The sequence below is a fragment of the Trichosurus vulpecula genome, chromosome 7 (genome assembly GCF_011100635.1).
Source record: "Trichosurus vulpecula isolate mTriVul1 chromosome 7, mTriVul1.pri, whole genome shotgun sequence".
Lineage (NCBI taxonomy): Eukaryota > Metazoa > Chordata > Mammalia > Diprotodontia > Phalangeridae > Trichosurus > Trichosurus vulpecula.
Window position 1 is genome coordinate 105,994,369 of NC_050579.1, and position 24,496 is coordinate 106,018,864.

General features: G+C 38.6%; 1 protein-coding gene across 1 annotated transcript in view; it reads right to left on the bottom strand.

Annotated features, from left to right (window-relative positions):
* The window catches only part of MTHFD1L (methylenetetrahydrofolate dehydrogenase (NADP+ dependent) 1 like), a 193,368-nt gene that overhangs the window by 102,382 nt on the left and 66,490 nt on the right, over positions 1 to 24,496 (bottom strand). The window contains exons 14-19 of the mRNA XM_036769181.1: positions 24,339 to 24,446; positions 22,661 to 22,735; positions 20,808 to 20,910; positions 12,369 to 12,445; positions 10,119 to 10,259; positions 4,341 to 4,409 (exon numbers count right to left, since the gene is read on the bottom strand). Of these exons, the coding sequence (XP_036625076.1) occupies positions 4,341 to 4,409; positions 10,119 to 10,259; positions 12,369 to 12,445; positions 20,808 to 20,910; positions 22,661 to 22,735; positions 24,339 to 24,446 (573 nt within the window). The remainder of the gene's footprint in view (positions 1 to 4,340; positions 4,410 to 10,118; positions 10,260 to 12,368; positions 12,446 to 20,807; positions 20,911 to 22,660; positions 22,736 to 24,338; positions 24,447 to 24,496) is intronic.

The following is a 24,496-nucleotide window of genomic DNA, read 5'->3' on the forward strand; positions in this document are numbered from 1 at the left end:
GCCAGGCAACATGCTAAGAGTTTTACAAGTACAACCTCATCTGATCCTTACTCCTGCGCTATTACCATCTTCATTTCACAGTTCAAGAAACTGAGGCAGCCAGAGGTTATATGACTTGCCTAGGGTCACAAGCTAATCCACTGTGTAATCTAGCTATCTCTAAGAGGGACAACATAATATATTCTTTAGATATTTCAAGAGCAATAGTTTCACTAGATTTGAACAAGGTGAGTGCAATTAAAGCCTTAGGTCAGAGAAAATGGCACTGTTTCTGCGACATCATTGAAAGGATTGTATGCTCATTTAGTTTCTCATAATGGCAAAAATTGTTTTTGCTTTTTTCTTTTTATTTCCCAGTGCTTATCATGGTGCCTAGTACACAGTAAGCACATAAATGCTTGTTAATTCATTTATCATAAGAATACAGAGAAGGGGCTTAAGGGAACCATAAAAGTCATCTAGTTAGACCCTTCCATTACAGATGAGGACATGATGCCACAAGGGGCTAAAGGACTTGTTTCTGGTAATTTCTATATGGGTGCTAAAAGTGGAGCCAGTATATAAACTAGGTCTTAATTCCTAGAACTTAATTCACCATTCTTTGGATTGCCATGATTTTCCATTTCCATGATGTATGTATTTTTTGGAGTACTTAACATTTAATGAATAGGAAAGTTTATAGTTCTGGGTTAGGACTATTACTTCTCTTATCAATAATGTGTGCCTAGTTTGCAAATCATCTACTTGTCAGGTCACATCCCTCTGAGGAGGAATGGGGCATAACAATCAGTTTTAAGCTGACATTTTTGAAAAAATTAAATAACTACATTTATCTAGTTCAGGCTTGGTCTACAATTTAAATGAGTCAGGGAGAAGACTAAACAACAATAAGAAATTTATTCTAAATGTTTGATTAATTGCTATATTGGAATTTTTTTGACACTAATAGGCTAGATAGATCTTATATGAAAGAGGAAATCCAGGGAGCTCTAGTTGGCCTAAAAAGTGGTTGTTTAATTTCAAAGAAAATTTGTTCAAAAACAAATTAATCTGTTGATCCAAAAGAAGCTGGAACCTTCAGAATACCTCCAGCAACAAATATTCTTAAGTAGGGTTTGGCTGCGTCTAGTTCAGAAGCTTCTTTTAGGCTACTATTACATACTTCATCCTGGATTTGTTACTTAGAAATCATTTATTTAATTTACATTCTTAAGAATGCTTTAATCCTAAAAGATGCTAGAAATTTGTTAACCACTAAGATATCAAAAGCAAGAGAAAGAATAATTCATTAAATATTTTGTTAATTCTTAGTAAAGGAAAAAGAAAAGAATTCTAACAAAGGGCCAAGTTTGACATTACTATACTTTTAGGCTCATCATTTTTTATCATAATTACACTTATATTTCATCTACACTAACATATTCTTACACTTCACAGACAAAGCTGATCCAATACTATTCAGGGCCTGAACACATGAAACCAGGGGCTCCATCTGTGAAAACACAAGCTGTCCTCTCATTAACTCAGTGGGAAAACAAGGATAGAGGTAGGGGCCACGGGAGTAGGAAAGATGGAAAATTCCCATGAACCATAACAGGCTCTTTGCTTAACATGTTTCAATGATGAAACAATAGAAAGCCGGAAGAAAGAAAAACAAAAAAAAAACATTGCTAAGAATGAAAATTACACAGATTATCAGCATCTCTGGATCACGGCCCTTTAAGCTCAATATTGACTTCTCACCCTCCCAACGTCCTCAGGGGATGTAACAATAAGGCGTCAATAAAGTCATTTAAATGTATGTAAAACTTACTGGGGCCAGGAAGTTCTACATGTTACTCTTTGCTCCTATTAAATTCCATTTCTACACAGACAAATCTTCTCTAATCTTTGGGAACAAAAGAAATAGCAATTTAAAGTATCCCTAATCGGCCAATATCTCCAGGTCAAGGTCACTAATTCAATCATTCTTGGTAATGGCAGTTGACATTACCCAGTATTCTATGGCCACAGACTGAACCTTTAACCCAGTCACACCACTTGTCTCATAACAAAGAGGGCCCAGGTGACGAGGAATTGAAAATCAGTACAAATTGCCAGTGCTGGAAAAATAACTCAAGAAGTACATGGCCCATGGGTCTGTCACACCATTTTCTATATACAAAGTTGTAGTTTAGTCATTTTTTCAGTCATGTCTGACTTTCCGTGATCCCATTTGGGGTTTTCTTGGCAAAGACACTGGAGTGGTTTGCTATTTCCTTCTCCAGTTTATTTTACAGATGAGGAAACCGAGGCAGACAGGGTTAAGTGATTTGTCCAGGGTCGACCAGTTAGTAAGTGTCTGAGGCTGGATTTGAACTCAGAAAGAGGAGTCTTCCTGATTCCAGTCCTGGCACTCTCTCCACTGTGCCACCTCGCTGCATCATGTTAAATAAAATATGTACAAGATGTTAAGCTTACAGCACAATAAATAAAATGTGATTCACAGATAACTACCAGGGTAGTATATTATGATACGGTATAATACAGAGAATGCTAGACTGGTAGTTAGGAGTTCTGGGTTCCAGTTCTGATTTTGCCATGACTAGATATATGACCTTAACTTAGCATGTAACTTAGATTTTCTAGACCTTTATAAAATGAACGCTTGGATTATAGAGTTCCCTTTGGCTCTAAAGACCTTTATATGATAACTATAGGATTTTTCACAATTTTTTCATGCTATATTACTTATTTTTGCTTTTTTTTTCTAAAGGTTTTTTTTTTTGTTCTTCAGGATGAAAAGACACAAATGGATGATCGGTAAAGATATTTTACAAGGGCAAAACACCTCATAAGAGAAGCAAAAGATAAGAATCAGACTGTGAATTCAAGTCTACCTAGCCCTTCACTGAAATAGGGGAAGAAGCTGGGGAACTTAAAAGTGACTAACACAAGGTTAAAAATAGTAAAGTGAGAGGCAGCTAGATGGTGCAGTGGATAGAGCACTGGCTCTGAAGTCAGGAGGACCTGAGTTCAAATCTAGCCTTAGACACTTACTGGCTGTGTGATCCTGAGCATGTCACTTAACTCAACTGCCTTAAGAGGGGAAAAAAAAATAGCCAAGTGATTGCAAAACCCAGAATAGAGGCCTCTTCAACTCCTGTGCCAGGGTTTGTTTAAGTACGTTAGACTGTGAATTCTTTTTACTCCCTTCGTTTAGAACATTACCTGGCAATTAATAGGCACGTAATAAATATAAATAGGGGTTGAAAGACTAACTAAAGCAGGGGTGGGGAACCTGAGGTCTTAAGGTCACATGTGGCGTTCTAAATCCTTAAGTGTGGCCTTTTGACTGAATCCAAATTTAATATTTACTAATTAAATTTAAAAGTAAGCTTTTCCTCCCAAAACATTGATTTCAATGATGTAGGGAATTCCCTCTACAACTCCCAGTTCAGACCGGCAATGGCTTTGCAATTTTAATCTTAGAAAACTGATAAAAGAACTGAGAAGCTTGTGAATATGGCATGTGTCAAGAGGACTGAAATCCAAATAGTCCTGACTTTCTATTCATTCTATTCTCATAATGGTTTTATATAGATCCAGACGGCTCTGTAGTTATATATAGCTATAATGGTTATATATGGTTTTATATTTATGATCATAATGGTTTTATATATGTATACACATAATATACAATATATGCATATACATATATACACACACATATGTATACACACATATCTCAGTGCTACTTAAAATCAAATGCAGATGTCTAACACCCCCATTTAATTAAAAATTACATTGCAATCACTTAGTAATTTAAAAACTATATAGCAATTTAAAATTACATGGTAAATCGGGGAAAAGAGAAGAGAAAGAAATTTAAGTTCAGTTAGGCCAATTTCAGGGTTAATTCCCTTTAGAAAAAGAAAAATAAACTATAAAAGTGATATTTGGTGGAAAGCCCATCATTCCACAACCATTTTCTAGTTATTTACTAGTTTAGTTAGGAAAACAAGATCTCCAAGTTACAGTGGACTGAAAGAGAAATTTGGCACTGCAGCAAATGGCTTGCCTCCTTCAGTCACCACTTGGAGTATAAGTTATTCCCTGATTTGATTTTTTACTTTTGTTGATAGCCCATTATCAGCTGAAACCTTGCCAACGTGGCTGACATTGAGAGAGATTACATTTCTTTGGCTCAGAAAAGAAACTGACTGCTGTGTCTTCATGATAATTGTGGGGAAAACTTATAACTGCAGATATAAGGGGTACCCATGATTCAGTGGGGGATGGAGGGAAAGGCATAAGAAGGAGGAGAGTAGTGAAAATTGTAAAGTCACTAAAAAACCCACCTCTAAGGTCTGCATCAGAGTTGGCTTAATTGCATCCTTCATCAAAACAGTCAAAGCTCCAGTCACTCCCTAAAAGAAATTACACATACATCAAATTTTTATGCTCATTTTATTGCAATCAGATATAAAGGTTAGGCTCTCCATCCTCACTTGAAAATGTGTAAGTGGATACTAGTCTGAAGTCAAATTCTGATTATTTAAATTAACCATTCTGTAAATACAGCCAGCAAGCCCTATAGCCACTCTCCCCTGCCATTCTTCCTAGGTGGGATTTGCACAGTTATTATTCACTAAGTCAGTCACTCATTCAGCCCACCATTCCCCTCTTGGCCCAGTTCTTGGCTCCCAGACTTCCAAACCATGCTTTCTCATCCTGAAATTTCACTCAGTGCCTGGGGCCTGAAACATCCAATCACCCTGGCAGCCTTCTCTCAACCTGGAACACCCCTTACCAAGGAATGCCCTCTCCTCTTCCCACTGGAGCCTGAATTTTGGGGAGGGGGGCAGGCCAGCCTTCATTCCCCTCCTGCTCCTCCTTTAAAACCATTCCCCCGTGCTGGGTGGTTTCTTTTCAAGCCTAGCTTTTCAGCTTCCTTTTGGATAATGTCTTTTCCCATTCCCATAGAATGTAAGCTACTCGAGGACAGGGATTATCTTGTTTTTATTGTTGCTTGGATCTGCATCCTTCATGCTTGGCACAGTGCCGTGGACCCATAAGTGCTTAAACGCGTTTCCTTCCTTAGACAACTGCTAAACGCTACCATGACAGAGCCTTTGTGCTAGGTGCTACAGGAGATACAATAATAATTAGTCCCTACTCCTACGGAGCTTAAAAATCTATCAAAGAAAACATAATATACACAAAATGCAGGGATTAGACCTATTATTTCATTAGTATAAGGGAATTCCCAAGTAAGAAATTTCTCTTTACCTATGCAGGTCAGCCTTTTTTTCTGCAACTCAGTGTGAGAGTTGCCTAGAACACTGAGTAGTTACATGACTTCAATAGGGTCATATAATATATATCAGAGGCAAGATTTGAATCCAGGTCTGCCTGTCTTTGGGATCAGCTCTTTACCCACTAAACCTCTCTATACATAAATATACATTACACATTAATTGCACTGCAGAATAAAATACATTAAAGCTTCAAAGAGCGACAACATCCCACAGAGGGTTAGAAAGAGAAAAGATCAGTTCTCACTTTGAGGGGGTAGAGGGTAGTGGTGGTAGGGAAGAAATAACCAAAGTCTTCATGGAGAGGTCAAATGTGACCTGGACCTTGAAGGATGAGCAAGATTTCAAAAGGGGCAGGCAGGCGATATAAAGGGTGTAGACAGAAGGAAAAGTACCTACAAGGAATAGTACTACATGTAAGCTGGAGAAATGGGGATAGGGGTTGGGTGGAGAGGAAGGAGCTAAGGGAAGAGTTGTATGAAATATACCTGCAAAGATGTTGAAGGGTCAGTTCGTTGTCTAGCTAGAGAGTCTGAACTTTATTCAGAAGACAAGAAGACACTGAAGGATTTGGGCAGACAAGTGAGTTGAATATATGCAGTGTCCTTACAACTTTTACTGTTACCACTCTGCCTGGATAATTTACTTTCTTTGTCCTTTTACCAAAGGATCCCTCTCCTAGGGCTATACAGTACAGCCATTATTAAAAAGAAAAACTGGATGTCTGTCAAATGCAGAGGTCTGTATGTCATGCCAATTCTTATTTCTAAAGACTGGACTATTCATTTAAAGATATTCCTAAAGTTTATTTTCCGACACTGGCCTCTTTGCTGTTCCTCGAACTTCCTCTCCAGACCAAGTATTTTCACTGGCTGCCTTCATCCTTGGAATGCTCTTCCTCATCGTTGCCTCCTCCTGGCTTCCTTTAAGTCTCAGCTAAAATCCTACTTTCTGAAGGAAGCCTTTCCCAATTTCTCTTAATTCTAGTGTCTTCATCAATTATTTACTTCAATTATTTCCTATTTATCCAGTTTATGGCATATTTATAATACTGCCTCATTAGTCTGTGAACTCCCTGAGAACAGACACTGTCTTTTACCTTTGTATACCTGTCACTTAGAAGTGTCTGGCACATAGTAGGTGCTTAATAAAATTTTAGTGACTGACATTACACAGTAGATTGATTAGATAAACAGAATTTTGGTAACAGTTTTCAGAACCATTAATAGTAGCTTGTCATGTAACCATTCATAGCAGAATATTCCATTCTGTGACATAAGCAAACGTCTATTACTTATTTCTACAACATAACACTTATTAAGAGAAAAAAAGCATTCTCATTTGACGAGGACATTCCACACCTTGGTGTCCCCTTGAGGTTTAAGGAGAGAAAAATCTCAAGCTGGTAACACTGTCTCCATTACAGGACGGGGTGTAATGGTTTTATTTCCTGCCAATCATTCCTGCTTGCACTCTGCAACTGTGTCATATTAGCTGGGCAAACTAAAGAAAGAACTAATGCTCAACTGGATGGACCGCCCCAAGTAAGATGGTAGGCAATCAGCTGCTCACTTAGCTGTGACACAAGTTTCTTAAATGCTGCTCCTTAAAAATTTATAGGAGCCCAAATATTATAAGTACTGCCTTATTAAAATGGATGAAACCTTCTGTGGCTACAATTCCCGGCATTAGCTATGGTGATCCGTAATGCACTTCTAGTAAATCATTTTTCCTAATGTCCAGTATCTTAGAATCCATGACAAAGACATGCCTGGAAGTACTCTTTCTTCCTTAGAGTTGCAGAAAGCAAGTAACTATCATTACTGAAAACTTAATTTTGTATGAAAATCTCACTACAGAATTCTTAACCAAGAGGATGAAAAAAACAGACAAGGTACTTTGAGAACTAAGAAACATAAATGATAAGAACTAGCACTTACATGCTGCCTACTATGTGTAGGGAGGTAGGTGCTATTATTATCTGTTTTACAGGAAACTGAGGCAGATAAATAGTAACTGTCTGAAACTGGATTTGAACTCAAGTCTTCCTGATTCCAGGCCTGGGGCTCTATCCACCGTACCACTTAGCTGTTCCTAAGGTCAAACAGCTGGTATATGTCTTAGAGAGGATTTGAACCAAGGGCTTTCTGATTCTACCCACCAAGGATGGTCATTGTTCATTTTGCTTGTTGCCTTCCCTTGGGACCTGAATCTTTGTTTGCTCTGACTTCTAGTTGGCCCCTCCAGGACCTGCTCCCGTTTCACCTACAGCTGTTCGATATTACCTTACCACAGTGCAGCCCACTTCTGCCAACTTCCTCGCCATGCCTGGCACACTCTCCCTCCTTACCTCCACCTCTGTAAATTCCCACCTTTCTTCAGAGACAGGTGGGCAGCTCAGGAAGACCTGACCTTAGGCACTGACTAGCTGTGTGACCCTGGGTAAGTGAGCCTCTCTCAACCTCAGTTTCCTCAACTGTAAAATGGCAACCATAACACTTTCCTCCTAGGACACTAAAAGGACGAAGCAATAATGCTGGAAGACTGTCTACACTCGTCTTTTTTTTTTAATGCAAGACTGATATTTCAAACATATCTAATCCTCCTAGGGAAAGCAGGCTTGTGTGAAGAGAGATAACTGAGGACTCCTCGCACACACTGATGTCTGGTGCTGACAGACGGAAAGAATGCAGAAATAGCATGCTATATTGCATTTGTCGAGATTATTTCTAGAAGGCCGTTCTTACCCTCAATTTGTAGTGAATGTAATGATTGTGTAATGATTATAAGTACCCTCTTCTCCCCTTTTCTCAAGAAGCTACTTACTTCTACCTCCCTTTAGTCTAATCTGAAGAATTAAACAAAGAATTAAACAAGAATCTGTTATGTGCCTAGTATATGCCAGGTGCTGGGGATACAAAAATTCCTGCTCTCAAGGTTATATTCCACTAGTGGGAAATAACACATACACAAACAAGAAAATATTACAGATAGGTAGACATAGTTAATATAATATGGTGGAGGAGAAGCACTAATACATGTGCAGAATTAGGAAAGATCTCATGTAGAAGGTAGTGTTTGAGTGGGAAACTGAAAGGAATTGGGGATTATAAGAAGTAGAAATGAGGAGGGAGTGGAGAATAGGTTGGAGTAGGGAAACACCTTTGGAAGGCAGACCTACCAGCAGGCTATGCAGAAGGGCATATATACAAGAGATGCGACTATTCAACTACAACTGACAGCTTGGCAACAGAATGGATGTGGGAGATGGAAACAAGGAGCAAAAACGAAACCTAGATAGCAAGGCCGGGGGACTGGGAGGATGGTGGGGCTCTCAAAAGTAAGATGGAAGTCTGGAAGAGGAGAGGGTTTGGGGAAAAAGATGATGGGTTCAGTTTTGAGATATTTGTAAGACATACAGTTTGAAATGTCTAATAGGTAGCTGGAGATGCAAAGCTGGATGGTCAAAAGAGATGAATAAGTAGATCTGAGAATCATCAGCACGGAGACGATAATTCAGTCCCTGGGAACTGATGAGATCATTAAGTGAAATGGTATAAAGGGAGAAAAGAAGAGGGCATGGGACAAAGCCTTGTGGGAAATTCATAGTTAATGGGTATGACCTGGTTGATGATACAGCAAAAGAAGGAGTGGTCAGACTGGAAGGAGGAGAACCAGGAGAGAGTAGAGTTCAAAAAACCTAGAGAGAGAATCAAGAAGAGAGTAATCTGCAGTGTCAAAGGCTGTAGTAAGGGATCATCAGTATTACTCTATAATAGATCAGTAGGGGTAACTAGGTGGTCACTGGGCCTGGAGTCAGGAGGACTCCTCTTCCTGAGTTCAAATCTAGCCTCAGACCTGGGCAGTCATTTAACCCTGTTTGCCAAAATATCCTCATGTGTAAAATGAACTAGAGAAGGAAATGGCAAAGCACTCCATATCTTTGTCAAGAAGACCTCCAAAGGGGACAAAAGGAGTCCGATGTGACTAGACAACAACAACGAAGAAAGTGGAGGCATAGCTTGCTTTTTTTTTAGAATTTAGATGAGAAAAGATAAAAGAAAAGATGTAAGCTTGTGACAGTAATGTCAAAATGGGCCTGAAGTAGATGAAGCAAAAAAATTTTTAATCACAGAGGTACCTTTCCATGTTGTTCTTAAAAGAAAAAAGGTCTATACTGGGCCATAAGAATAAAAATCAAATATGCATGAAGGAATGGCTAGGTCAAGTAAAGGTTTTTTAAAGGATGTGAGAAATGTGGGCACATTTGCAGGCAGCAGGGAAGAAGCCAGTGGATAGAGTTTGAAGATTAGGAGAAAGGGAGGGATCAGAGTCAAGGTCAAGAAAATCAGAGAGGAAGGAAATCAGGCCCTTGGTGAGGAGAGGAGGAAGACAACTTCATTCTCAAAGACTGAGAGAAAGGAAGTGGAGGTCAAGGGAACTTTACAGAATTGGGAAGAAGAGGGAGCTCACAATGGATGGTCAAAGGATACTACGCTGGAAAGGAAGGAATTCTTTAAAAGATTTTTTTCTCTCCATTCTTTTTAAGACACAAGGCTAGCAACCGTCCTGTTTCAAAGTGGAAGATAAAGCCCAATATTTGTAGTTATTTTCTTATCTATATGAAAAAGCACAGCTTATGGGGGAGAAACAGAGGATATATCGCCATTTAAATCCTCAATTATGCAAGTACTTCTGTTCATTCATTGAACTTCAAAAGTGCAAATTTACAGAAGCAGGAAAGTCTCCACTCTTTTTAGGAAACCAAAGTAAAAAGTTTCAAAGCATGGGTTTGACCTTTGTCTCCATGTATATACCTACCAAATCATCTGCAGTTACAGGTTGTCCTTTTTTGTCACTGGCCACCACCATTCTCCCCAGACGGTTTTTCATATCTTCCAGGCTATCCGTTAGTGCCAAAACAGCCATAATCTCACTTGCGACAGCAATGTCAAACTGGGCCTGAAGTAGATAAAGCAAAAAAATTTTTTAATCACAGAGGTGGCTTTCCATGGTGTTCTTAAGAAAAAAGTCTATACTGGGCCATAAGAATAAAAATCAAGTATGCATGCATTCTTTGCCTGTCCTTTTGTTCAGTATCTCACTTATCCATTTAACAAATGTTAATTAATCACTTACTGTGTCTTGGAAAACACTGCCAAGGTTTCCTTTCCCTATCCTATTTTCTGCCTTTCCTCTTGAAATGAGATTAGTATTTGTAAAGCAATCAGTACAGTGCCTGGCACATAGTAGGCACTCTATAAATGCTCATTCTCTTCCCTATTTCTTTTCTCCTTTGCGTGTAGTTTATTAGTCAAGAAGATTCGCCTCCCAAGCAAAAAAGGTAAAGAACAGAAAACGGGTAGGCATTTATGAAAACAAAACAAAACCAAACCACCCCACAACAGAATAACATTAATGAATTCAAATGAGATAATCTTCACAAAGCACTTAGCACAGTTCCTGGTGCACAGCAGGTACTATATAAATGCTTATTCCCTTCCCTATTTTCTTTCTCCTTTGCACTTAATCTATCAATCAAGAAGATTGTATTTGCCTCACTAGCAAAAAAAAAAAAAAAAAAAGAGAAAAGAGGTAGAAATTCATCAAAACAACCCTCCCCTCCGCCTGCCACAACCAACAGAAGAACATTTGTGAATTCATTTCTTCTGATCCCAGAAATTTTGTGGAGACTGTTTTTTTTCCCTAGCTCATTGGATTTTCACATCTGTTTCCAAGACTATGGTCCTGATTAGGAAGTAATGGAAAAACCTTTTGGATTAGCTAAATTTCATTAGCTGAAAAGTTCACAGAATCAATTAATTTTGCAGATTGCACAAAATCTCTAAACTTTACAGCGCTTAAGATGAGATGAACGATTTCACTTCTAACAGCCCACATGACGTTCTCTCCTCTTATGACTGTGCTCTTAAAGCAAGCCAGAAAGAAATGGAAGGACAAAGAGACTTCAAGGACATTGGGGAGACTTCTGAGGTCTCCTTTGATGGTTTAGACACACTATAAAAGTTCTTTTGGTCAAAAGCATTCAATTCAATGAGTATTAAGTACCAATGACGGATGAAGCTGTAACAATGATTGGGTAGTGAGGAAATAAAGGTGAAAATGAGTAGTTCCATATCCTCTAGGAGTATTCTTTTGATAATATGCTAACCCTACTCATCTTTTCCCCAATATCCAAGGAAGGTGTGATCCTTCAGCCATAAGCTGAAACTCTGAGAAATTATACCCAAGAAAAAATCATAGCAAAAAAAAGTGATGCCATCCATTCCCTGCAAGAAGCAGGGAAAAACTGAGCACTTTTTAAATTAATTCCTATCAGGATTTCATTGTGGATTTCTATTTTAGTCACATTGTTGACCTTCTCTGAGTCATTCACATTACATATGTCTATGTAAGAAACAATTATAACCTTGAACTGTGTGTGTGTGTGAACATTCACCTTAAAAATTATGATTATCAAGTGAAGATTCCTTCTAAAATAATAAAAATTCAAAAGTCAGCACCCAAGTATCAAAGGTCAAACATGAATGAGTGATTTACTAAACCAAAGTTAAAAACAGTCATCATTTCACTTTTAGTTGATGACTTATTAACAGACTTTTATTTCCATCAAATAGGTTTTTAACAGCTAGTTACATTTTTCAAACTATGCAAAGAATTAGAAATGGCTCTTGGATATGCTAAAAAATTTAGAACCCCACTGTATTTATCTGTTGAGTGTTATTATACTACAAAGGTGGCTTGTTAATTTTTTCATTTGGTTCTTTTAGTAATCTATAGTCACACAGCTTTACATGAGCTATTATTTGCTAATAAAACCATTAAGAATTAATATTCCAAGGAATCATGGACCTGTCCTTTCCAAGAAAGACTGCTGGATACACTTCCAGACTGGATGTCATAGGGACCTTCCCAAAACCCAGTTGAATAGAATAGCAGGAGAGGTAATTAGCTAGTCATTGTGGGTGAAGAAAAAGGCAAAGAAGCTTAACTCAGTTTAACCACTTCAAACCAAAGAAGAACCCTTTCCTTAGCTGTAAATTTACCTACCTGACGAAAAAGTCCTTTTTCTGTCTTAGCCTGCCCAACGGTTATTTTTCGTAGAAATCGGTCATTTGTGTCCACAACTGAAAGACAAGACAAAAGATTAAAGTAGGCTAACAAACAAATTCTAGTTTTCCTCAGCTTCTTTATCCATTAATGTCTATTGAGTAATATCCTACTATATATTTTATGCTGCATTAAATGACAGCAAAATCAACAGTTCTCAGCAAACAAGACAAAATGTCTTAAACCACAGAATTTGTTACCATAATTTAGACCTGTTCATGCTTCTCTCTGTATATATTTCTTTGACTTTATTAATTAGGACATGCAATAAGCATTTATTAAGGACCAGTTACTATAAAGCAAGGCACTGTGCTAGGAGCTTGGGGCAGGGGGCTGGCCACAAAAAGACATACAACACAGATCTCCTGGAAAAATTTACAGTCTAGTAGAAAGGAAAAGATATAATTTCATAACTACGAAAAAAGGGATCTGGAAATAAAACCAGAAGGCATGCTAGCATGATGGAAAGAAAACTTTATTTGGAATCAAGAGACTTTATTACTTATTAACTGCATGACGTTGAACAAGTCACAACTTCCTTGATTCTCTGATTCCCTCCAAAATGGGAGATTTAGACTGATCCCTGAGATGACCGGCAGCTCTAAATCCTGTAACACTAAATACAAAGGACAGGTCTAGGTACAAGGCCCAGTGAGGGGGAACTCGGAATTTCTGATTTGGAAGCAACTCCAGAGGCCATTTAATTCAGCCCATACTATAAATAAACCGTACTACAATATACTCAAGTGGTCACCCAAACCTTGCTTAAAGAGCTCCAGTAGAGAATGACTTTACTATTGGATAACTCCAGTTATTAGGAAGTTTTTCCTTAAATCAAGCCCAAATATGCCCATTTGCAATTTCTACCCATGGTGCCTAATTTTACCATGCTAAACATAATAAATCTAACCTTTTTCCATAAGACAGCCTTTCAAATACTAATATTCTCAGTCCTCCATCTCCCCCTCGACCCTCCCCCTTTTCTCCAGGGTAAATATATCCTGTTTGTTCAACTGATCTTTGTGGTTTGGACTTTAGGCTCTTTACTATTAAGGCTGCCTTTCATTTTATCAGTGTTTTTCTTAAAGTGTGATGCTAAAAGCTGTATACCATGGGGTGGTGGGGAGGGAATGGTTCGCTTTGGGAAAGAAGCTATATAAAAGATGGATGGCAGAGGGGACAGAATGTAGACAAGAAGACAGTTAGGAGGTTAAGGCAATAGTCTAGCTAAGAAGGGATGAGGGCCTGCCCTGGGTTAGTTGCCAAGGGAATTGAGAGGAAGGGACAGATGTGAGAAAGACAAGGGAGGCAGAGCTGACAGAACTTGGCAGTTGACAGGATGTGTGGGATGAGGTAAAGGAAGGGCTCACAAAGGAGCTAGGGTCACTGGGAGGATGACTGTGCCATTAACAGAAATTATAGTGAGAGGTTTAAGGTAACAATTATTAAGGAAGCTTTGTAAAGAGAGTAGAAAACACCCAGAAACTGAAAATTTCCTATTTTAACTTGTCCATCCCTACTTGCCCTTTAATCAAGCAATGTACATGATTTTAAGCCAGCCAAACTTGCAGACATAAAATCTCATGGGTAAAAGAATTAATAGAAAGGCAGGTAAAACTTACTGAAATTCTCATAGGCTGTGGCCACTTTTGCCTGAGGCCTATGGCAATTTACATGGTTGCATTAAAATATGTCATTTGAAAAGATTACAACTTGGTTATAAAAAAGAAAAAAGAAAGGAGAGTTCTTTCTCAGATCTGTACTACACACAACCTTGGCATAGGAGTGAAGTTTTCTTTTTATCAAATTTCAAAAGAAGGCCAGCAACCAAAGTTCAGCTGTTTTTCATTTAACAAAGTTTAAAAAAACCCCAACAAAACACATACACACACACAAAACTCTCAGACAAGAAAGCAGCTGGAGAAATCTTTGGGAGTCGGTGGCATCAAAAGCCCATCTGCATCTTCAGGATGCCATCTGTACTGAAGGGGTTCTCACAATTTACAATTTTATTGATGCTGAAGAGAATATGTGTGAAAGAGCCAGAGAGAAGTAATCATAGGTCACATTTACATAGCAGTTTCAACAAATGAGAAAGTGACTCAAGAGATTTCTCTCAAGCCCAGTATGAAGACAGATAGTAGAAAGTAAACACTAAGTATTTCTGTAAACTCATCTAAGCTAAAAGGCTTTGAATCTTGGTCAACTTATGGAATTTAATCTCATGCTGAAGGTTTGTCTCTCATTTTTGCTGCCTAATTTTCTTTGAGCTCTAACATAGACCACATATACCTAATTATAACATATACCTAATACGATTCCCGCTTACTAGTCTCTCATAGCTGAAGTTACACAGAACACATGATATATATGTCAGCTCTTTGCTCTAGTCTTTAAATTTAGTTATTGACACTGTGTAAATGATCACTACTGATACTCATGTTCTCAAGCAGGACTGACTGAGACTTGCTCATTCAGAGGCTGCTTGCTGTTCCTTTCAGAAGAGGACCAATGGCATCAGGATGGTGATGTCTTGACTTGCAAGTGAAGTGGATTTAAGAGAGGGGCAAAGTCATCAGCCCCACTCTCTCCACCAGAGTCTTTATAGTCCAGTGGAAAGATATGGGTCATGATGACTAGCTATGGCCAAGGAAAGCAGTGGGAGACCTTGGTCTTTTTAAGCTAAGATCTTTCTTAGGTCTCAGTTTGTCTGAGGCAACATCCATGTAGTGATTAAAGGCTTAGGTAAGAATCGAGGTAAAAGATGCCCTAGTTTGCCTTCACAAAAGAATCAATCGAGGAGGGGAAGACCCTCAGACTTTCTGGCCAGAACAGAAACAACTGCTATTTACATTTACTCTGAGCCATCAAAACCCAAACAACGAGCAAGTGAGGTTTGGGCTGAGGCCCATTATTGGCCAGTGAGAGCCAGAATGTTTTGGGTTTAAAGGCATAGACAAGTAGCTCCATTTGAATTCCAATGGGCTTCATAAAAGTTTTTTCAGAGCTATATTTTGAGAAATAATAAATGAAAACTACATGAGACAATAGAGTTAACTGTCCCAGATTAAAAACAAAAATGACAGAATTAGTAAGTAGGGAAGGAAAAAATGATAGCCTATCAAACTAGCAAAAATGTATTGAGCACTCACTCATTACAGAACACATCTGTAGAAGATATGTCTGCTTGGGTAGATTCAAATTTATTTCTCCAATAGAAGACACAGATCCACAAGAAAAAAGAGAGACCCCTCCAAGGCTCTGGCTTAGCAACCTGTCTTGAGGCATAATTTCCAATTCAACTTCATCCCTTTCTAATCTAGTTATCTAATCAGATTAAAAAAAAAAACCTAATCTTAATCATAAGGGCAAAGCCTATATTTGCTCTATGCTCAATGGTCCAGTGTCACATGTTTCACATCCCACATAAGTAATACTACATAAGACCAAGATGGAGGGGCTATCAATTCCAAATTCTTCTGACCCATAAGTGTTCTCATTAACACTGCAACTTTCCAAACTTCAGTGCCCAGGGCAGTTAACATGATTCTTGTATTTATATTGGAATAACTTTTAAAAGTTGTCATGTCCTTTCATATTGATCCAAGGTCACAGAATACTTTGATTCATTCTACCTTCTCAGAAAAAAATTGGTATTTGTTGTAATTCATCCCATGGGGAGTTTTTTTACACCAGGAACCAAGAATTGAGCTCACTGCTATACTTCTAAATCCTGCTCTAAAATAAGATCACTCTAGTTGAGGAAGACAGGAGGACACCAAGCTTGGTATTCAACCTGCTTCGGGTTTTTCTTTTTTCCCAAAAGTAAATCTCAGTGGAGCTCTTTAAAAAATGAATTCCAAACCTAATTCACATTAGTTACTATAAAAGAGCTTAACTATGGGATTTTTGAGACAAACTGTATACTACTTTGCCCTTCAGAACTTAAAAATGGCTTTAGACAATTAGAAGTTCTCTAAAAAAAACCTAAAGAAAAAAAATTCTTTGGGTTGATCAGATATGAAACCTTTTACCTGACTAGGACATAAACATTGCTTACCATTTACTTGGAATTTTCTTTCCACTATCTGTCTTAAATTGGATTTGAGAAAAACCTGGCTCACTTTCTCATTTATTGACACTGATAGGTAAATGTGACCTATGATTATTTCTCTCTGGCTCTTTCACACACTTTTTTTCCACAGCATCGATAAAACTGATAAAAAACTGTAATACAAGGAAAATTAGGAACCCCTGAGAAACCCCTAGCTACTGACAAGCACCCCCAGAAAGAATGGACTCAGGTATCTTTGGCATTTAGCAAACCCCTGGGACTCCATGACTCCACCAAGGAATGTCAATAGATAGGACCATCCCACTGAAGGATAACCTGGCAGACCCTTTCTAGCAGATATCCCTGGGGCTCCATGACTCCACCAAGGAATGTAAATGAGATTATCCCACTAGTATGATAACCTGACTGAATCTTTGATCAGCCAGGACCTTTGTTCCTGTACCCCCAGACCACCCTGTGACTTGGCATGTAAATGCTCTATATAAACTACCCTTTCGCTTCAACACATTGCCATTGATTTGTGGTGCAGTACCCCAATGGCCGCCGGCTAATAAATTCTCCACTTAAAACTTATACTCCGTGGTGTGTCTCGCTCGCTCCTGGTACAACAAACAAACCCCAAAACCCCTCTTAGAACAATAAAATCCACCCAACAAATGTGTACAAAGCTTCTCCTGCTCTGAGAACTTGGCAGGACACAAAGGCAAAGTCCTACCTTTTGATCTAGCAACAGAAGAGAGGTTTATCTCAAGGAAACAAAAATAAAGCAAATGCATTACAGGAACAGAAGAAGAGTTGCAAACAGTGCAAAAGGGAGTGATGGGGAAAAGATTTCAGGGAAGAGGTCAATCGATCGATCAAAGGATCACTGGATCAGAGATTCAGAGCTGGAGGGTACAGGGAGGTCGGGCAGCTGGGTGGATAGAATGCTGAGTCTGATGTCAGAAAGGTTCATCTTCATGAGTTCAAATCTGGCCTCAGACACTTGCTAGCTGTGGGATCCTGGACAAGTCATTTAATCTTGTTCTTCATTTGTAAAATGAGCTGGAGAGGGATGTGGCAAATCACTCCATTGTCTCTGCCAAGAAAACCTCAAATGGGGCCATGACAATAGACATGACTGAACAACCCTCTCCATGGGGAGATGAGGCCCAATGAAAAGAGTGACTTGTGCAAGGTAAAGGAAGGAAGAATGGATGGATGGGAATACACATTTATTGTGCACCTACCTTATTATGTGGCAAGCACTGTGCTAAGTGCCTTGTAAATATTGTCATATCTGATCCTCACAACAGGTCTAGGAGATGGCTGTTATTATTTCCCTCATTTTACAGTCGAGAAAACTGAGGCAATTAATGGTTACATGACTTGCCCAGGATCACACAGTGTTTGAGGCCAGATATGGACTCAGGCCTCCCTAACTCCAGGCCCAACACTGTATCAACTGTATCAATTGTGGCAGGGCCACAATTCAAACCCAGGCCCTTTTAAACCTAGCATACTGCCTATCAAGGTCAGACTTCAGCTAGCCTTTGAGGTGTGGGTATAATTTGGATGGGTGCAAAGGGGAATGAAGCAGAGGAACGTTTTAGGGAGAGTAGATAGGACAGCTTGATTAGAGAGACTGTGTGTTAAGCAGTAGGTGGGAGATGAGGTTATAAAGGAATATTGGGAACAAACCGTGAAAGGTCTTGAATGCCAGGCTTTGATATACAAAGTCTGGACTTAATCCCTTAGGCAATGAGAGCAATGAGAATAATGAGAACTCTGAGAGACTTCTAGGTAGGGAAGTGATGAAACAAGAACAGGGCTTTTAAAGAGCCCGACAGCGGTGTGCAGAAGGGATCAGAGAGGGGAGAGACCAGCAGGGGGGCAATCACAGTACCCTGTTAGCTCCACAGAGGAAAAGCGGGGCAGAAGAAATTTCAAGGTAGGAAAGTACAAGTGAGGTTGTCATAGAAGGCAACCACAATCTTTAGCGAACTCATTTAAGTCTCAGGGAGCCATTTATATTGTTGGTGTTAACAGTTTGATATTGAGGCTAGACCCCTGGAAATCTGCCATGGTTTCTGCATGTGCAACTGGGGAACTAAGCTAAAGGGCCATGGGGGGTTGAGAATTCCTCAGGTGCCTTCCCTTTTGAGTAAAAATCTTATGGCTGTAATGTCTTTATTGAGGGAAAAAATTAAGAGAATGCTCTGTTTCCTTTCAAATTAAGTCTTGTGTATCCAGGCTGGGGCTTTAGGCAGCTTGGGTGGAGGTCTTTCCATGCTTCAGAGATCTGTGATGCTAAACATTTTTAGCACTGACTCTTGAGAAAAGGACTTGAGCTTATCAAATTTGTACATCACCCAAAGCTGAGAGATAGCTAACACTGGGGACAGAGATTATGTTTTTACCTTTCCTTGTCTCTCCAGCACTTAGCAAAGTGCCTAAAACATAATAAACACATAAATGCTTCTTGACTGACATTGGCAGGATCCAAAAAAAAAAAGTACTAATAGGCTGGAGCGTTTGGAAAGAATCTAGTAAAATGAAATGTAAAAAGGATAAAGGTTTTATTTCATTTAATTTAAATTTTTATTTAATATTTATTTAGTTTAAATGCAAAAGCCTTCACAAGTACAAGATGGAAGCATTGGGACCAGAGAGCATTGTTAACTGGAAGATCTTGGTGTGTTAGTGGACTCCAAATTCAAGGTGAATGACTCGACATCATGATATGAAAGCTAAGGTAGGTCTTATGGAGGGGGAAGAAGAAGGAAGGAGGGAGAAAACTTGGAACTCAAAATTTTACATAAAAATGAATGTTAAAATTGTCTTTACATGTAATTGAAAAGATAAATTACTATCTATTGGGGGGACAAAAGAAAGCAAAGGCAATCTAAGGCTGCATTATGAGAGATGCATTGTCCAGGACCAATGATAGTGTGAAGGAATTATATTCAGTTCAGAAGACCCTCAAGATTATGCAATATGAAGATCCACAAAAGGAACTAGGGGTAATCAGCCTGCAGAAGAGGAGACTCTGAGGAAAGAGGACAGCTGTCTTTCAACAGCTATATGAAGGTGTCTCTGGAAGAAGAGGGATTAGATTTGCTCTGCTTGGCCCGAGGGGACAGACCTTAGTTACAAGGAGGCAAATTTGGGTTTGATAGGAAAAATGTCCTAAAAACTGAAGCTATCCAAACTGGAATGAACCTTAGGTGTGAATTTCTCCTCATTTTTTTTAATTTGTGCTTTTTGTTTTTATATAATCCCTTTATAACTCCCCATGTCCACTGGACAAAAAGACCACAGTCTGACAACTCTTCCATTCACAGAGCCACACCTTTCAAAAAAAATTATGGTACATGTTCTTGGTACTAGAGGTCTTCAAGCAAAGGTTAGATGACTGCTTGTTGAGGAAAGCACAGGAGGATTCTTTGGGTACTCAAGAGCAATTGTTTCTTCAGTGCCTCCCTGGAGCATGGAAGTGGCTGAACCCTTGAAAGATCTAACAGTATAGCACAAGCTCTGGCAAGCACTAAGCCAAGTTGGAAAAGATTAGATTACAAGGGGAGGCCCTCTTCTAGGCTTCAGAGAAGTCTGGCATAAAGTTACTTTAGCCACAGCAACTCATGGAGTTTCTTTATTGAGGAGGATAGAGGTGGATGGTCTATTGGTAGAGGGAAAACACCTTCTTCCCTTCCTGTAATTTACAGTGGGTTCCAGTACTCCCAGGAACACCTACCTGGTGATGCCCCTAGACTACTCTGTGTCAGAGAATTTATATAACATTATTCTGTGTTACAGAATTTGTTACCATGATTTAGACCTGTTCACAATTCTCTCTCTCTCTCTAAATACACACACACACACACACACACACATATATGTATATATATTTAACTTCATTAATTAGAACATTCAATATACATTTATTAAGGACCAGTTACCACAAAGCAGGGCACTATGCTGAGAGCTACCTTGTTTGGAAACTACTGCTGAGATGCGCTAACCAACTGATGTATGTATCTACATCTTTGTAGTAAATTGGGTTCCCCATTTAATTAAGCTACTTATTTCAGTACTTTTAAAAAATCCCTAATTCTTTAATTCAGTCTTTGCATTAATTCGGGTGGACAGAGCAGAGTCTCTGTCACAGAGGAAGCATTTAATAAATGCTCATTGATAGACTGACTGAAGTCAAACTTGGTTTCTTCAGCTACAAAATGGCAATAATAATTCTTTCCCCCTACATATTACAGAGAACTATGGTGAGGGAAGTGTTTTGTAGTTCCCGAAAATATAAATGTGACTACCTCTTTGCCACGTGATGGTAGATGGGTCAATGTCAAGCCGTGCAAATCTGGTCATTTCCTCTTCCGTCAGTGTGCTGGGATCAGTCTTATTTATTCCTAATTTCTACAGAAAAGAAAAATAAGACAATGCACTGAAACTTACCAAATACATGTCAGGTAACTTTTTCTCTTGGTTTTAGATTTTGTCCCCACAAATCTCAAAGTGTTACTTTACATGACCACTATGTTTAGGGGAGAGAAAAAATTCTGACAGCATAATCAACACTACATCATTAGACTCGACATTCAACCCCAAACATCGCCATTTATAACCATTATTTCAAGTGAAACCTATGTCTATACTATTCCCTAGGCAGTTTCTAATTAAAAAAAAAACTTTTAACATTTTTTTAGACCTGCATAATATCCCAGTGAAACATTACTTCTAAGACATGGTCTATAATGAGAAAAAGAGTAGAGAAGGATAAAAGCCTGAAAGTTAATGTTAGGCAAAAGAAAACATAAATTATATGTAATATGAAGTAAAGAGGAATAGTATACAAACCACTATTTCCCAATTAGCTGAATTATTTAGAGTCCTAAACTGTAAGAAACTTCCCATAGCTTTAATCATATTTCTAATGTGGGCAAGAGAGGGTAGTATGGTGTTGTGGACAAAGGGCTAGACCCTGGGTTTGAATAATTTCTCAGATTTTTACTAGCTGTGTGGCCCTCAGTGATCCCTAAATTCTTTTCTATCTCTAAATCTGTGAATGCATGGGCCTCTTAAAAAATCACATCCACCTGACATGATGCTGCTCAGCCTATACTGACGGGGTCAGGAATGAATTCTTCCTTGTCCATAACTTACAGGGGGTTCCCATCCTCCCAAGTCCCACTCGCCCCATGAGGCCTCTTGACTAGTCTGTGTTCAGGGCTGGGTTTTGGCACAGCATTTTAAAAGACAGAGCTAGGATATATTTACATGTTAATCCTGTTTATACCAGGAGTACACTCAGTAATAACAGAAGTAGTTTAAACAAGAACATAAAAATTACACAATTTTAGTTTGCAATCAGGGCAGTAAAGCTTTTACACCATCCTTTGCCACCTAAGGGCTACAAAATGACAATCATAGTTATATTTTTTCTCTGCTAGAGAACTAGGGCAAATCAACATGATAATTAATGTGTACCCAGACTACAAGACTCTGGAAACAATTAAAAAAGCATTTGCAAGGCATTACTGCTAATTCTTCAAAGCTAAATTCAAATGCCATCTTCTGCATCAAATTCTTTCCTGATCTCAGCTAGTGGTCCCATACTTCCTCATTTTGTTGTTGTTCAGTCATGTCCCCTATTGGGATTTTCTCAGCCAAGATACTAGAATGGTTTGTCATTTCCTTCTCCAGCTCATTTTACAGATAGGGAAACTGAGGCAAACAGGGGTAAGTGACTTGCCCAGGGTCACACAGCTAGTATCTTAAGCTGGATTTGAACTCAGGCCCTCCTGTCTCCAGGCCCATATTCTAGCCACTGTGCCACCTAGCCACCTGTCTATATACAAAATAATGACTTTTCAGTATTTTTACACAGAAAACTGAGATGATAGTACCAATGAAAATCACAAAAATTCTAATCTTTAGAGGAGAGGCCAAGTAGACTAAAATTCTGAATCTCCTGTTTTTGTTGACTCACTTTTGAAGAACTTCAGAGTATATATTAAATACATGTTATCTTCAACTAAGCTTCTGAATACAGAGACCAAACTGAGTGTAAAACAATCACTAATGTGCTTTAAAAGGTTTTCATTTTATTTTTCTGCAGTATGTTTTCTACATTTCCCCCACTTAGAAACGCAAACCGGACACTTACTTTCAAGCGTTTGAGCTGAATGCCTGAAAACTCTCTCACACCATTGACTAATGGCACCAATCGATTAAACAGCGCCTGAGAATCAATCGAAACAACAAAATCAAAAAAAGTTTAAGGACATTTTATAAACTTGGATCATTTATAGCAGCATGATATACTTTGCTACTTGAGATTTAGGTCAGAATCCACTAAAACCCTTTGGCCTAACACAAACAAGATGAGCTTCAATTCAATTTTTCAAGAAAATTCTGCTAAATTTGAATAACAGTAATATCAATTCATATAAACAATTTCTTAACAGAGATCCTAAAAATTCTCAAATTAATGTCTGTCTGGGTTTGTGTTCTCTATTTCTCACAAATACCACACCAAGTCTTAAATGATCGATAGAGAAGATGCCAAAATCCACGTAGAAATGTTGAGGAAAACCCATCTTCCTTTCTGGACTCTCTACAAATAGTTCATGGTGATATATTTACACACGGCAATGTTGAAATAGTCATCTTAGATTTCATGAGCTCCGAGATGTTATTTATAAAGTGCTTAGCACAGTGTCTGGCACTTAGTAGGTGCCTAATAAATGCTTACTCTCTTCCCATATTTCCATAATGTGTGATTTCTTATATACAATGAGAGCAGTATGATTTGCTTATATTGTGGGACCTACATAGAACACTCTGCTGCTCAACTGTACTTCCAATGTAGCATTGCTGCTAAATTCAGGAACTAAAGGGGCTGGCCTGTATTGGGGGGGGAAAAAGTTGTTGGTTTGGTTTTTGTTTTTTTTCTAGTCTAGGCCTGTGATTTTATTAGTATGGGGAACTCCGAAGGTAGAATTCCTCTGCAATGATACAGAACTACAACTTACTTGCAATTTATAATCCTGGAAAATTGTCTGGTATACTCAGAAGTTCAGTAATTTGTCTGCTGGTCACATATCTAATAGTTACTACTTGACCTGCTAGGTCTTCCTGAGTACAAAGTCAGTTGTCTATTTATTATGCCACATGGGCTCTTTAGGAAAGACCGATGATGATGATGATGATGTGGGGTGCATCTATATGGTGCTTTTATATAGGTTTGCAAAGCACTTTACTAATATTATATCATTTGATCCTCACACAGCAACTTTGAAAGGTAAGTATTATTATCCCCATTTTATAGTTGCAGAAACCGAAGCGGACAGAGGTGCTGTGACTTGCCCAGGGTCACAAAGTAAGTATCTAAGCCTTGATTTGAATTCATGTCTTTTTTGATTCCAGATCTAGTGTTCTATACGCTGTATCACTTAGTCACCCTAAATTATTGTACTGATTACAGTAGCTGAGCCTTTTATAATTAATCACTGTTACAATATTTCTGTTACTATGTACAATGTTCTCCTGGTTCTGCTCACTTCACTGAACTGCATCAGTTCTAAAACCTTTCTGCTCCTCATTTCTTACAGCACAAAAGTATCCCAAGACAATCATATAACACAACTTGTTCAGAAATTCCCCTCTTGATGGGCATCTCCTCAATTTCTCTTATGTAAGAGAGAAAAAGCTCACAAAACCCTCAAAAAACACTTGGCTCTAAAAAGATCCATATATACCTACACAAATAAATCTTTATTCTTTCAAGAAATGATTAGAGAACCAGACGGTAAGTGAAGATGAAAACAAATGGTCTCCCTCACCTTATCTGCCTGAGTACTTTCATGTAAAATCCGGGCATCAATAGCAGCAGCCAGCAAATTATTAGCAGCAGTAATAGCATGAATATCACCAGTCAAGTGAAGATTGAACTATAAAAGAGATGAAAAAAATATTTTTCTGCTGTTCCAGACAGTGTTCA